Consider the following 15673-nt stretch of genomic DNA (forward strand, 5'->3'; position numbering starts at 1 on the left):
AAATACAAACAATCTACTAATATTTAAAATCGTAAGTCAAAGTAATTTATTCAGCCAGATGAACAAACATTTTGCATTGGCCCAGTCTTGACTAATAAAATTACATTACTTGGATACTTACTTACTTGCATTTATTTTTAAAAAAATGGCATCAAAGTACTAAATAATAGAATACAATTAACTGTATATTGTGATCCACAATCCCTTTTGATGTTTAACCAAGGCTACTAGTAAATTCCCGGATTCTGTAGCCAAGACCCCCCTAGAAAACACTAGAAAAGTTGTTCTATTGGGGCCTTGCTGTAGCAGACCGTATGGTATCTATCAAGATGGACTTTAGATACTTTCTAAACTTTCCAGTGTCCATGTCCTGTTCCCTGTTCGGCTTTCAATCTGGGAGAGGGAAGTCATAAAAGTGTTGCGTCGAAGATGTGAGTTTTACTGAAAGTAATTGGTTGAGTGTCCTGCCGTGTTATAAAGGATAGAAGGATAGATACTATAAAGGATTGAAGTTGTCGCTGAGAGGATAAATGCTGGAGAACTATACGATGACAGGATTTCTTAATGAATGATAAGTTTTCTAAAATTTAAATAATTTTATATTTTGGTGGTCGAAAAGTGGGAAAAACAAAAAAAAAAGAACCTGTTCTCTAACTCTTTTAATTACATTGCCAATATCAATATTAAAGTTATTTTGTATCTACAATCTCTTGAAGATTTTGAACTGATAAGAACATACAGAGTTAAACTAGGGTATAAATATATGTTCTCATTTAAAAGCAATTTTTTAGAAGAAACTGTATGCTTGTCACATATCCATTGCAAATTCATTTAGACCTAAGGCCTATGTGATTTGTGAGTTATTCTTTTAGCTCTTTGATTGTGCATTGTTTTATAATAATATCAATAGACACAGTCTTCCAGAAGGGGACATTTTTTGACATCTCTTTAATGGATCTCTATAACAGAGTTGAATTATCTGAATTATTTTTAATTTGTTTATGTATTTTGTTGCACAGTGTAGGGGAGGGGTGGGCTACAATGGAACAAAAATTACGAAACAATTTTTGGTTTTTTACATGTTTGGTTAACAGCTCCAGAAGATAAATGCACTTATAGAACAACCTTTCCTGCATATATTACATATATTTTTAAATTGATTATGAAATGGAAACTGATTTTTATGGACTGTTTAGAAAAACCTTAGTTGGTATGGACCACAGTGGAACAAAATGAATTAAAATGCAAAAATACAGTACAATAATAAACGTTGTTTATTCACCACAAATATTACACATGTAAAAATTAACATTTTCAAATGCTTCTACTTGTAATTAGTTTAATGTGTGCAAGTCAAAATTCACTTTCTTCCTCTTAACATATTGATCTCTAAAAATCAGCCATTCAAGACTTTGCCTATTGAAAAATTTCCAAAAAAGGATATTTTGATGGAAAAACCCCATAGTTGGGTTTCAAATTAATAAATTAATAATATTTTTTGTTACAATGAAACGCATGCTGTTGGGTCACATTGGAACAGTTCCATTGTGGCCCAACATCAACTGTTTAATTGTGGCCCAACAGCCCATGTCTGTTTGATAAGAAAATCTAACCCTAATTCCACTTCAGAACTTTGTACAAATGCTAACTAAGGTTATAGTCTAAAATTTAGAAGGAGTTGTTATTTATACTTGGTATGTGCCACTTATCTCTAATAACTTCAAATAAAAGTTAAAGTTGTGAAGAAACAACCTGGACAATTTACTTCAAGATTTCAAAAACAAAATATGAATAATATCTCTTCCTTACATGGAGGCAGCCATTTGCACCAATGAACTATGGGTGAACAAACAGTTTTGGAGTTCACTCACAGAGTGCAACAGTTGGCAGACAAGCCAAATACAAAAAGATTTACATTTAGTTGTTCCACTGTGGCCCACCCTCCCCTACTGATGATGTTACTTAAATCACAAAGATTTTAAGATTTATTTGGAAGCATTGGCCAATATAAAACCTTTATGAAGCTCAGTTTTTAACTTAATTTTTTTCACATGGATATTACAGCCTCTTTTTCTTCCATCATTCAAAAAGATTTTCGTGGTAGGCAAACTAAATTTTGAAGGCTACTATACCCTTTACTCTAGATCCAAATAAACCCTTAAATGCAACTGACTGGGTTTTCTAAATAATTGGCACACCAGTTAATAGTTAAAAACTAAGTTCCCTTCTGATAAATTTAAGCATTAGATAAAAACATAGGCCCTCATTTTTTACCCTTAAAACACAAAATTTTTCAATTTTTCTCCAGACCTTTTTAAAGAGCTTAAGAAACCAATAATGATGTATATCAAAGTGTTTTTGTATGGTTATTGGTTACGGAGAAGTTTAAAAAACACTCTTCATTTAAAACTCCCATGTGTTATTCTTATGGAGAATATTGTAAAATGTTGTCTGCTTGTTTATGGATATATTTTGATCATACTTGGCAAATATATTTATTTTATACTAAACTATTAATATGACAAACATTTTAAGTATATGGTTTATGGGGTTGTGACTTGTAATTTTCTCAAAAGATCATGGGTACTTTGAGATTTATATATGGATTTATTTATGCTTTTTTAAATTTACAGGTAATCAAATTGAAATCGAAAGTTAATAAGTACCGGTATTCATGTTTATAAAACATCAGTAAACCAAGAAAAAACTAAATACATCCACTAAAGTCAGATATTCAATGTATGCACTTTGTTCCATGATTGATTATTACAAGGTCAGGAAATTACTGTAATTTATACATGCAATCTTGCATCCAAATAATTACAAAAATGCTCAATAATTGCTATTGAAAGTACTCAAGTTGTTTGCTGCATCATATCCACTGATGCTGAGTCTGAATAGTTTTTAACGTTTTGTACAAACCAGTATTGAAGCTCCAAAGGACAGTTGTTATATCATTGTTAGACAACATTTCCAATTCAAATGGTTTCTTGTTCCACATAGTTTATTGCCCAAGGTCTTTCTTGTCAAAGAGCCAAAGTTTCTAGACTCCAGTGGGTGTTAGTCTTTCAGGATGGACGTTGCCTTTCTGTACGTTCTGTGTTGCTTGTAAGTTTGTAGATTAAATTCTATCACAATTAGCATTATTTTAAGTTCATTAAGAGTGTTACGTATTACAAAATGCTTCTCAAGTATGATTAAATCTAATTCAGAATGTGTCAAACCAAAATCACTCTGATTTGTTAGGTGAAATGAATCTTATGAACATGTGATTACTTACTATTACTTAGCTTCATGCTAATTTGCTAACTTTATTAATTTGGTGATTTTGTCGAATGTTCTTAATTAAACTGAATTAATATATTTAATATATTTTAGCAAATTTCTCATATTGAGAATGCTATTACAATAGGAGTCATTGTAAGACCTCAACCCGTTAAAGTACCCATTAAACTAATGCTATTGAAATAGGTAATAAATGTAATATTTTTAAGGAGATATTTTAGAGTAAATCCAATCAGGCAAATGGACATTCGCTTAAGTTGGGTTTTCCTAGGCCCGGAAGCGGAGCGCAGAGAGTGGACTCCTCTTGTCTTAGGTAATTAAAATGTTAATGTTTTCCTAAAAGCAGAGCAGAACGCCATGTTAATCACTTTTCTGCCCTCCGCTCTCCCTGCTCCTCTTCCGCGTCTAGGAAAACCCGGCATTAGTCTGCAGGTTTGCTGCGGTGAAGTTATTTTAATAATGTTACTGAGACATGCAATTTTAAATTAATGAAATATAAGTTTATAGGATGAGATACCTTGTATGCTTTAGAGACTATTGAAACCTAAATAGTTATCTATATATTAATTTGAAACTGTTTTTCTTTGTGACAGCTAATTTGAGAGAACGGCTGGGTGTAGAAACTCGGTAGGGGTCTCTAAAGAAAGGTCTTGGTCTGTAGATGAGCCATCAAAAGAGAAACATGGTAAATTCCCTCGGGGCTCTGCCCCAGTGGCCTTCAAATTCCCACCCCATGTTATTCTTATGGAGGAAAAACAGGGTTTTGTCACAGCTAATTACAGAGAACGGCTGGGCGTAGAAACTTGGTAGGGGTGTCTAAAGAAAGATATTGGTCTGAAGGTGAGCCCTCAAAATAGAAACGAGGTAAATTTCCTTGGGGCTCTGCCCCAGAGGCCTTTTAAGTTCACTCTGCAATTTTGTTTACATTTCGACCATATGGATAATTTTACACTAATTTTAATGAACCAGCTGTTAATATTAAAATTGGATTCAAAGGTCTACTGAAACTGTCAAAATTAAATGTTTACATTATTATTTATGATTTTAAATGGATTCTCCACCGCATGGCAAGTTTTTTTGATACGTTTTAAATGTTTTGTTCAAAAATCTATGCTTTATTGCTCTTAGAAAATTTTAAATTATGAAATAAGTGTGACATATCAATTTCAAAGGAACATATAACTATTTCTTATCGGGTTAGCTTATATATTGTAAGGTTGGCACTTGCTTTTTGTCCTACTTTCAATCACCATTTATTTTTAAATTCAAGAAAGAACACCTGAGATTCATTTATTGGTATACAAGTTTTTGATAATCGGGTTGAAAATTGTGTCATAGATGAGTATGTTGAGGATGAGAGCTGTGTTCAAGTTTTGGAATAGACTAACTACGGAGTCTATGGTTTTGGTAAAGTAGGTAAACTAATGTCAATTCAGGTATTTAAAAAAAAATTTGTACACAGTTTTTACTTTGATGTACACATTTAGCTAGGTCGAACAATGCATCTAAACCTCACTACATACAAAACATTCGGAAACACAACAGTGTCATCACATCTCATCGCATTTTCATAATTTGTTACCAAGGCTGGACTAGGTTATGGATTTGGTTCCGCAAATGTTCAAGATTTGTGATACAATTTCCTACAATTATTATGGTTCATTCCAATTCACGAAATACATGCACAGCTTTATGTGATCTATATGGCCAAGGCAAAACTACCCCATAAGTTAATGAATTATCAAGTAAGAACAAGATGATTAAACACATGGGTCGATGTGGCAAGAGAAGGAATTAAAATTGCTGATATCGAAGTAAGAATGTTACTGCTTTCTGGAGAATCTAATATTTTTATCAAACAAAAAAAAACTTATTTAATATGCTGATAGAATTCTGTATTTTTATGACCAAAGATGAATATTACTTATAAATCCGGATACAATCTGAATGATTTTCCTAAAGCAGATGGAATTAGTGGTTAGTAATAAATATTGACTCTTTCCGTAACATGATAGACTAATTATATGAACTCATTCTCCCATATAGTGAAAGTGGCTTTGGTATGAAACAAACTCATGAACAAACAATTATAAGACTCCTAAAAAACCTTTTGGGCAACCTAAAGCCGATAAAAAGGTAGGAAATATTGTGTTAAACGAATTCATCAATCACGTTTTTTAGGGAACACAATCATCCCCCCCACACAATCCATACTTCATCACAATCATACTTATTATTGCTTATCTTCCCGTCATTTAACTAAAGATTTAATGACTTCACTCTATCCATCGCAGTTAGCTGAATTTACATAAAACCTCAAGATTAACCGTCGATTTCGACGGGGTTCCACTAGTAATAAATTATTTAAAAAAACCTCAAATCCTTATTCCTCAGAATAGAGCGTGGATCGAGCTATTATTTTAAATGTGCCGCCTATTTTCACAGCTATAATTAATTGGTAGAATATCACATGCCGGGTTTTGGAATGTTACATTTTGATTTTTCCATTAGATTTTTATGTTTTATTTATATAGATAGGAACACACAGATTAAGAAATATTTTTAATATTTTAGATCATGCCTACTAATATTACTGGGAGGCTATATAAACCTTTAGTAATTTAGTACCTACTTTATTTGCTCTAAATATATTTACTTTTAATTTCTCTAGTTTTAATTTCCTTCAATAGATCCTTGATTTGGTCTATTAGATGTTGAATGGGTTTTCTATTGGGGCATAAAATCTTTTTCACCACACCACAATGTTTTTAGCCCTTTTACAAACGTTATTGGAGGCCGAGGTTTTTACATCCCTAGGATCGAAAATCAGCTGCCCGCTTAATTTCTTAAAACATTAATTAATGAATAATAAAATACACATTGCAATAGAATTTTTTTATTGTCACCGCTGCCCAGCAACTATTTATTATAATTTAACTGATTCCTCAAAAATCATTTCTTCACATAACCATAAAGTTGTAGTTCTGTTTCTATTAGTGAGCATTATTATTGTTATTGTGGTAAACAGTGGTAATAGAGAGTATAGTAGTGTGGTGAAAAATAGCATTCGTACCACTGACCAAAATGGAGTTCTCAAGCCCGCAAACCCTCATTTTCGCCCCTAGGTACGAAATATACTATTTGATTTGAATGTACCCAGCTGGTCAGCTGTCCACGATTGTTGTATTTTTAATAAATGGCCTAAGAACTAGATGATCTTAAAGTAAGTAAAAATACCCCCGCCGCAGCAAACCTGCCGACTAAGCGAATTTCCATTTACCTGGCTCGATTTCTACTCAAATATTCCCTTAAAATTGTCAAATTGATTTCCTATTTAAATAACATTAATTTTAATGAATACTTAGGTTTGCTGCTACAGGGAAGGTATTGAGGTATGTTTTTTATTGAAATGTTGATAACTTAGTATGAAATAAACAAAATTGCCAAATTTGATTAAAATATATCCGATACACAAGCAAACTACAACATTTTTGAGCGGAGCGAGCGAAGCGAGCGAAGCTCTTATACGTCGACTCTTATGCATTTCGTAATACGCAAACTCCTCCTAGACGGCTGAATCAATCGTTTTCAAATTTTGCATGGTGATAAAGACCATATCGGTGAGTGCCAACATCTATATGGCGTTAAAAAAATATCTCAGGAATCCGCCCCACTGGGTCTCAAAGTTTCAATGTAATCCTTATGGAAGCAGTATTTGACACATAAACAAAAACATATGATCAGCTGTTGACTTTTGAATGCAGTAGATAAAGAAATAGCCACGATTACTAGAAAAATACCTGTATGGATCATAAACATAAACAAATTACGTTGTTGGCCCGAATCCTATACTAATAGCATTGAGCATATGTTTTGGCAGTTCCATTTAAGCAATGTCAAATAATGTAAATTTTCGGGCCAAAAACGTCATTTGTTTTTGTTTATGATCCATACCGGTATTGTTCTAGTAATCGTGGAAATATCTGATAGCATTAATCCACAGATATTAGAACAGAAACGGTATATGGATCATAAATATAATCAAATGACGTCACTAGCTTGAGGTCCGTGTCGTAGGAAGTAATGAAGGAAGTAGTAAAGGTGAGCAGTCTGGAGTGTGGAAACTGTTTATGACGATTAGATTTAGGTATCTGCAATCCTAAAATGCTATTGGAAGGGAAGGAAACAGGTCCGCGACGTAGGAAGTGGTGAAGGAAGTAGTAAAGTCGAGCTGTTCGGTATATGGGATCTGTTTATGACCATTAGATTAAGGTATTTGCAATTCTAAAATACTATGGGAAGGGAGGAAAACAGGTCCGCGACGTAGGAAGTGGTGAAGGAAGTAGTCAAGGTGAGCTGCCCGGAATGTGGAAACTGTTTATGACGATTGAATAAGGTATCTACAAATCTAAAATGCTATGGGAAGGGAGGAAAACAGGTCCGTGACGTAGGAAGTTGTGAAGGAAGTAGTAAAGGCGAGCTGTTCGGGGTATGGGATCTGTTTTTGACCATTAAGGTATTTGCAATCCTTAAATTCTATGGGAAGGGAGGGAAACAGGTCCGTGACGTATAGGAAGTGGTAAAGAAAGTAGTCAAGGCGAGCTGTCCGGAATGTGGAAACTGTTTATGACCAATAGACAACTACAGCATTTAGTACCTTAATCTATCCTACAATAGATTAAGGTATTTTCAATCCAATAATGCTAAGGGAAGGGAGGTAAACAGGTCAGTGACGTAGGAAGTGGTAAAGGAAGTAGTAAATGCGAGCTGTCCGGAGATTGGGAACTGTTTATGACCAATAGATTAAGGTATTTTCAATCCAATAATGCTAAGGAAAGGGACGTAAACTGGTCCGTGACGTAGGAAGTGGCGAAGGAAGTAGTAAAGACGAGTTGTCCGGGGTATGGGATCTGTTTATGACCATTAGATTAAGGTATCTGCAATCCAATAATGCTAAGGTAAGGGAGGTAAACAGGTCCCTGACGTAGGAATAAAGTGATGAAGGAAGTAGTAAAGGCGAGTTGGTCGGAGTGTGGGAACGGTTTATGACGATTAGATTAAGGTATCTGCAATCCTAAAATGCTATGGAAAGGGAGGGAAACAGGTCCGTGACGTATAGGAAGTGGTGAAGAAAGTAGTCAAGGCGAGCTGTCCGGGGTTGTGGGAACAGTTTATGACAATTTGATTAAGGTATCTACAATCTTAAAATTCTATGGAAAGAGAGGGAAACAGGTCCGCGACGTAAGAAGAGGTGAAGGAAGTAGTAAGGTGAGAAGTGTGGAATGTGGGAACTGGAAACCGTTTGTAGCAGTTAGATCAATGTACCTGCAATGCTAAAATGCTATGAGAAGGGATGGAAACATGCCCACGACATAGAAAATGGTGAAAGAAGTAGTAAAGGCTAGCAGTGCGGAGTGTGGTCAATGTTTGTTGCAATTAGATTAACGTATGTAAAATACTAAAATGCTATGGAAAGTGATGAAAACAGGTACACGATGTAGGAAGTGGCTTAGGAAATAGTTAAGTATGAGCATATGGTGGGAACCGTCTGTGGCAGTTAGATTAATGTATCTTCAATCCTAAAATGCTATGAGAAGGCAAGGAAAGAGGCCCCTCGACGTAGGAAGTGGTGAAGGAAGTAGTAAAGGCTGGCAGTGCAGAGTGGGGGAACCGTTTGGGCAGTTAGATAAATGTATCTAATACTTAAATGTTATGAGAAGGGAAGGAAACAGGTCTATGACGTTGGAAATGGCGAATGAAGTAGTAAGGCTTGCAGTGCAGAGTGTGGGAACTGTCTTTGAAAATTACATTAATGTATCTGCAATACAGGCTATGGGAAGAGGGGAAAACAGGTCCACGACGTAGGGGGTGGTTAAGGAAGTAGTAAAGGTGAGCAGTGTTGAGTGTGGGAATGGATTAATTTATCCGCAATTCTAAAATGCTATGGGAAGAGACTGTAGACTGTAGGTTAAAATTACTACGAAGCACGAATCGATACATATTTCGATACATGCAATCGTTTACAATAGAAATTTACAAATGAGTTGACAACAGCTGATTTTTACTCCATAGGGGCTAAAAATGATTTTTACTCCCTAAAGAGTAAAGATGCTACTTTTACTGCTACATACGATTGTTTTTACTGCAGTATTACAAAAACAATTAATATGAATCCTTGATGACTCCGCTCAATTTTGTGGATGCCTCTGCGAACGCCACCTAGTATTTATTTTCCGTAAGAATAATATGGGAATTTTAAATTTAAAATTTTTTGAATTATCTCTGTAACCGTTATGCATAAAACAACGCTTCAACATTTGTACCAAATTTCATCGAAATCGGATAATTTTTGCTCGAGTTATTGTGCTATTGGACACATATTTATGAATCTGAATGGAGGGTGTTTTGCCCCCTGGGGACATCAAAACGAAAAATTACATCGGTCCCCGGTGTAAGGTCTTACCATGGGACCTACAGTAATAGCTTATTCCATATATGGGAAATTCGCTAAAAGCAGGAGGGTCATAACAGTTGCTATAGGTCACCAAAAGTCATTCCATTGGTTTGACTCGGTGAAACAGTTTGTTTATTCGACAGAATTTAGTAATTTAGATGAGCGCAATCTGTTGGTGGCTCACTTTTATTAAAAATCAGACGACAAATTTAACATGGGGATGGAATGTCGTAGAATTGTGTGAGATGATCTGAGTAGACACTTTGTTACTGATCAAGACCAGCTGTTTCTTAGCTATTGGTCTCAAAAGCCCATTGCTCGTACAGCTGGTTCCGATTCGAATTATCAAAATTTACCAACTTTTCTTGGAATTGAACCAATCTTCTGATTAGCAGTCAAACTACCCATCTATATTGATCATAATCAGATGAATATATTACTTGTTTGTGTTTCAGCTTCTTATGTGTGGGTCATTCCCATTTACAGCATCATCTGACTCATGACCCAGGGACGGAGATGATACAAGAGCTCTACTCTGCTATAGAGTCAGCTGACTATCAGCTAGCTCCGCCCTCAGACTACCCAGAACACCACCAGGTGATTGACGGAGAGAGTTTTGACTTCATCGTGGTGGGTGCAGGGTCAGCCGGTAGTGTCGTAGCCAGTAGACTTTCGGAGGTGAGCTGCTTCAAAGAATTAATTATGGAATCCCTTTCCTTATTCATTCCCTGTTTAGTTTACTGTTCGAGAAAAATTGTGGTGATTTAACTTTTAGTTAGTTTTAGAATGGCTAGTTCAATGGCAATAGAAAAATGATCAGAGAAAATTTCATTTTTGGAGGGCAGATCTAATCGCTGCCATGTGTTTAAAAAATAGCTTAGTTGGCAAATGTAAGCACAGAAAAGCGTTTCCTTGTAATGGCAGTGACTCACATGGCAACTCTCGGGGAAGTGATGCGATAATCAAATGTTATCTTATGGGAGTAACCACACCTGCCAACTCTCATGGAACCACAGTTGAAAATTTATTCTTGAATCCACTGGCCAGAATTCAAATCAAAGTTTTTGTTTTGGTGAACAGCACCACTACCAGTCTGCAAGGTGTGCACAGGGTGGTTGCAGAGAAAACGGTGACAACAGTGCTCTTTGTGTGTTTCCAGGACGAAATATCCTAGGAAGAAGCAGGAGGGAGAGCTTTGACGCGCCCTGCTTTGCTCCTGCAAGAGTTGCCGAAGTATGGTGTAATCTAATCTGGGGTGGCTCCAATATGAATTCAATGGGTGGAGGGAGGGTATTGCTGTACATTATTTTCACAAGTTTCATCTACTAGGTTTCTTTTAATTATTTTGTCATAATCAGGTCAAAATAACACAAAGTACAGGGTTCCACACAAGATTAGTGTGGTGCAATTTTATACATTAGCCATCTAATAATTTACAGCGTATGTATGATGTTCTACTTACATTGGTTATGTATTGGCCACATGCCTAAGTTTGATTTAATTTGTAATTGTTGCTGAGTTTTTTATCTAAATAAATAATTGTGACCTGAAATCAAAATTCTTGACCAGCAGGTACAATTGGCAAAGTTTCCGTCTGATGCTGATAGGTAAGTGCTGGTCGCGTTCACCTCAGTCCCCTCAGTAACTCAATGACTGTCCAACCACAGGAGAAATGTTGTTGTGCTGCTTGTTGTCACAGTATTAAAGTTTAAAAAGTGTCCTACAACTGAAATTCTGCCAGTTGAGGTGCGCTCTGTAATACGGTTTGGTAGTGGTCATACACTTAAAAGCTTTATTGGGTTAAAACCCGTATAAATTTATCGTCAATGGTGTGAAGTGTACAGTAACAACATAATCAATTTAAGTTACATTCGGAAATGGTGCATTCAGTTTAGAAATCTCCAAACCATAGTTGATATCCAAAATTTTGTTTTTCATAACAATGCCCGACCTAACAAGTCACATCGTAAACTTGATCTTCTTTAAAAATTCAAATGGGATATTTTCCCTCAACCACCCACCCCAGAGTCCATACCAGAGGCTCCGAGTGACTTTCACTGGTTTTGAGCACAAAATAGAAGACTAGGGTAGCAGCATAGCGCTTTGATTATGACGAGGGCCTCCAATTTTGTGTCATTAGGTAGCTGAGCTGGCAGACAGTGGAACTCAAGATCATAGGAGTTTCAAAGCTTGTCCATTGCTTTGATAAAAAATGCTTCATTTTGTTTGGCAGCTATGTGGAAAATTAGTATTTTAGTCGATCATTCAAAGGTACCTATGTAATACAATTTTTCTTGTACAAACTCTTTCCTGAACAGCCTTTGTATTTAGGCAAACAAAATCAGCAACAATTATTTGTAAAACTAATATCTTTCTAGTGACCAATACGATAATTTCCACATTACCGTGGGAGACCGGAGATATTCCTGATTTTACCACAATAGCGGGAGACTTTCGATAACGTTTTTGAGAACGCAGGAGACGATGGTGATATGTTTCTGTGCCTGAGGAAGATATTCAGGATTGGTTATATTGGTTATTTATTATATTACTTCTTTGCTTGACATACTTTTATAAATGTAGATAATATAATATAAATAGTATCTAAATATGAAATATATATTCAAAACAGATTTATAAATCAGTTTATTAAAATTAAATATAATGTTATGGTAAATTTTTCATAAATATTTCTGAACAGTAAAAGGTAACTCTAAATGGTATTACATCGATACTATTCTCAAATTTAGAACCTTGATTAGGTATGAAATTGTACTAATCTTTTGTGGACACTCTGTACTTACTTTATTGATTTCACCAGTTCTTAGTGAATACCATAGGTAACATCGACACTGAATAACTATTACAGGTGTGAAGTGTAATACTATTTGTCAAAACAGGTGAAGAAGTGGAAAGTGCTGCTTATAGAGGCTGGTGGAAACCCGACCAAGACATCAGAGATTCCAGGACTTCACCACTTCCTGCATGGGTCCTCAGTAGACTGGGCCTACCTGACGGACCCTGGAGAGGACAACTGCCTGGGGATGGTGGGGGGAAGCTGCCGGTGGCCTCGAGGGAAGGTGCTTGGTGGAAGTAGTACAATAAACGCCAACTTGTACGTCAGAGGCCATCCTCGGGACTACAACTCATGGCTCGAGTCTGGCAACGATGGCTGGGGCTACAAGGATGTGTTGCCTTACTTCAAGAAATCCGAGGGACTTCGGGCTCAAGAAGTCAGGGACAGTGAGAACTACAACCATTATCACGGGACAACAGGCCAGCTCACAGTGTCAACTTACAACAACTCAGAACTGAAGGAACTGATTAACGCTTTCTCCAACGGAGTGAAAGAGTTAAACTACAAAGGTCATACGGATTGTAACGGAAAGTCTCAACTAGGTTTTGTACCTCTACAAGGTACAATTGTCGATGGAAAACGGTGCAGTGCTGCAAAAGCGTTTCTGACTCCGGTAAAAAGTCGGAAAAATTTGAAAGTATCTAAGTTTTCTTTGGTTTCAAAAGTTTTAATAGACAAAAATAAAGTGTATGCAGTTAAGTTTACGAACAAAGAAGGTTCTGTGGTTACAGTTAAAGCTTCAAAGGAAATTATTTTATCTGCAGGAGCAATAAATACTCCTCAGATTTTATTGCTGTCTGGAATCGGGCCAAAACTTCACTTGGATGAATTAGGGATTAAAGTTGTGAGCGATTTGAAAGTCGGTGAAAATCTACAAGACCATATGCTTATGACCGGAGTTTTACTGTCGTTTAATTACAGCAAACCAGTTAAATCACATCTGGAACACATGTTTGATTTTCTAACAAAGTCGTCCGGTAAATTTAGCAATGTTGGACTTTTGAGTTCTTCGATCTTTATCAATGTTGAAAAGGATGACAAACAAGACGACTACCCCGAAATACAGTTTCACATGGTGGATATTGATCCAAACATGGAGGAAGACGTTATTGGGCTTGTCCAACATACCTACAATATCAAAGAGGACATCTCAAAGTCTTACATTAACGCTAATAAAAACCGTTATTTAGTACTTGCTATGCCAACGCTTTTAAGACCGAAAAGCCGAGGACAGGTTTTACTAAGAAACACCGATCCAAAATCGAGTCCAAAAATTATTTCTGGTTACCTTAATAACGAAGATGACATAAGAGTTTATCTTGAGGCCATTAGATTTGTAGAAAAACTTGTTAATACCAAGGCTATGAAAACCTTAGATGCTAAACTTCATAAAATAGACATCCCAGGTTGTAGGGACTTTGAGTTTCCGTCAGATGAGTATTGGACGTGCTCTCTTAGACATATGGTCTCTACGACGTTTCATCCGACATCTACCTGCAAAATGGGTCCCCCTGAGGACCCTGACAGCGTTGTGGACCCTCGGCTTAGAGTCAAAGGTTTGGTCGGTTTGCGTGTAGTAGACGCTTCTGTCATGCCTCAGATCATCAGTGGAAATACTAACGCACCAACTATTATGATAGGTGAGAAAGCTGCTGACATGATCAAACAGGACTGGGCCGATGATGAACTGTAAAATGTTGTATAGAATATCAAACTCTTTTTTCAGCTTTACAATAACCACAAGATAACTACAGTTTCAGAAGTTTCAGGTCTGATTCAATAATTCTTTTTATCGTCATTGATTATAAAAATCTTTTCACCTACGACCTTTTTTAAACCAGCCTTTTCAATTGAATTCTTTCATTTGAAAAGATTTACTTGACGGCAACACACTCACAATACACTGATTTAACGAAATTCCCAGCAAGGATTTAGCCCAGAAAACAGCTGTTTTCCGTCGGCGCCAGCTTAAATGGGGTTTCAATTCGTACTACCACAGAAAACATACTATAGTTCGGCCGCTTAGAAAACGACCTGCGCGCTAATGCTAAACCAATGTTGGAGGAGGTCGCTTTCTAAGCGGCCGAACTATAGTAGTACCGCATGCTTTCTGTGGTACTACACTGTAATAGTAATAGCGCATAACGTACGAAACTTTACATAATACTACACAGAAAAATTAGTTAATTTTAAACTCATAACACAATCTATTTAGAACATAACATAAATTATAATATTTTATTTTTATATTTCAGAAAATAAAAATAGACTGTTGCAATTAGCTGTTTATTTCATCAGCTGACTAAGTGCACGGTAATAGTATATTACGTTACTAGTCCTGAAAATGGGTGTTTACCGGACGAGTGTGGTCGTTCCCGTGCGAGACGAAGTCGAGTACGGAATTACCATACTAGTGACGTACGATATTTTACGCCATACTACAGATCCTTATATTGACTAAAGGACTAACAATCTATTATAATATTAAAGTGATACAATCAAATTTTATGTAAACGGTTAAGGTCATTTACCAAATAAAAATATAGGCATATGGTACATCAAAATGAAGCTTGGAGTGTGTAGATTTGCCGAAAAGTATTGATATGGACGAATTTCCTAAGGACTCTGCCCCACAGGATGATTTCCAAAGGGCTACGCCTGGCATGCTTTCAATGTTTAAATGATTTAATTTAACTAGTGGCTTGTAGGGGCAATAGCCCCTATATGTATATTCTAGTAACTATTTTGTATAAATTACATGTATTAGTCTCATGGGTTACCCTACCTTGAATTATTGTTTAACATTTGTGTATGTTAACACTGGTTTTTTCAAATAAATGCCAACTTTTTTGAAGGTTTGGTCTTGCACTTTATTTACAATAACAGTGAAAGCTATTTGCAATGGGCATTGAATCCTTGTAAACTTAAACGGCATATTAGGATAAATAAATAAATAAATAAAAAGGCCTTTATTTGCGAGCGAGTTTCATAATACATGGTTTTCAAACTAACTCAAGTCACTAAATCTAAACTATCCTAAAATATTTACATAAGTATATACAAACAAATTACAACAG

General features: G+C 35.9%; 1 protein-coding gene across 1 annotated transcript; it reads left to right on the plus strand.

Moving 5' to 3' along the window:
• The first annotated feature begins 3054 nt into the window (after positions 1 to 3054).
• On the plus strand, positions 3055 to 15450 carry LOC129000077 (glucose dehydrogenase [FAD, quinone]-like). The gene is made up of 3 exons (XM_054426952.1): positions 3055 to 3108; positions 10195 to 10417; positions 12640 to 15450. The coding sequence occupies exons 1-3, from the start codon at positions 3074 to 3076 to the stop codon at positions 14287 to 14289; spliced, it is 1908 nt and encodes a 635-aa protein (XP_054282927.1). The 5' UTR covers positions 3055 to 3073; the 3' UTR covers positions 14290 to 15450.
• The last annotated feature ends 223 nt before the right edge of the window (positions 15451 to 15673 follow it).

Source organism: Macrosteles quadrilineatus, unplaced genomic scaffold, assembly GCF_028750875.1.
Source record: "Macrosteles quadrilineatus isolate MER2022 unplaced genomic scaffold, UCM_ALF_1.0 Scaffold_8__2_contigs__length_117827958, whole genome shotgun sequence".
Classification (NCBI taxonomy): Eukaryota; Metazoa; Arthropoda; class Insecta; order Hemiptera; family Cicadellidae; genus Macrosteles; species Macrosteles quadrilineatus.

Coding starts and splice junctions, on each gene's coding strand:
- LOC129000077 (XM_054426952.1), top strand. CDS start 3,074: ATGGACGTTGCCTTTCTGTACGTTCTGTGTTGCTT. Junction 3,109..10,194: donor CTGTACGTTCTGTGTTGCTT/GTAAGTTTGTAG, acceptor TTTGTGTTTCAG/CTTCTTATGTGTGGGTCATT. Junction 10,418..12,639: donor TAGCCAGTAGACTTTCGGAG/GTGAGCTGCTTC, acceptor TTGTCAAAACAG/GTGAAGAAGTGGAAAGTGCT.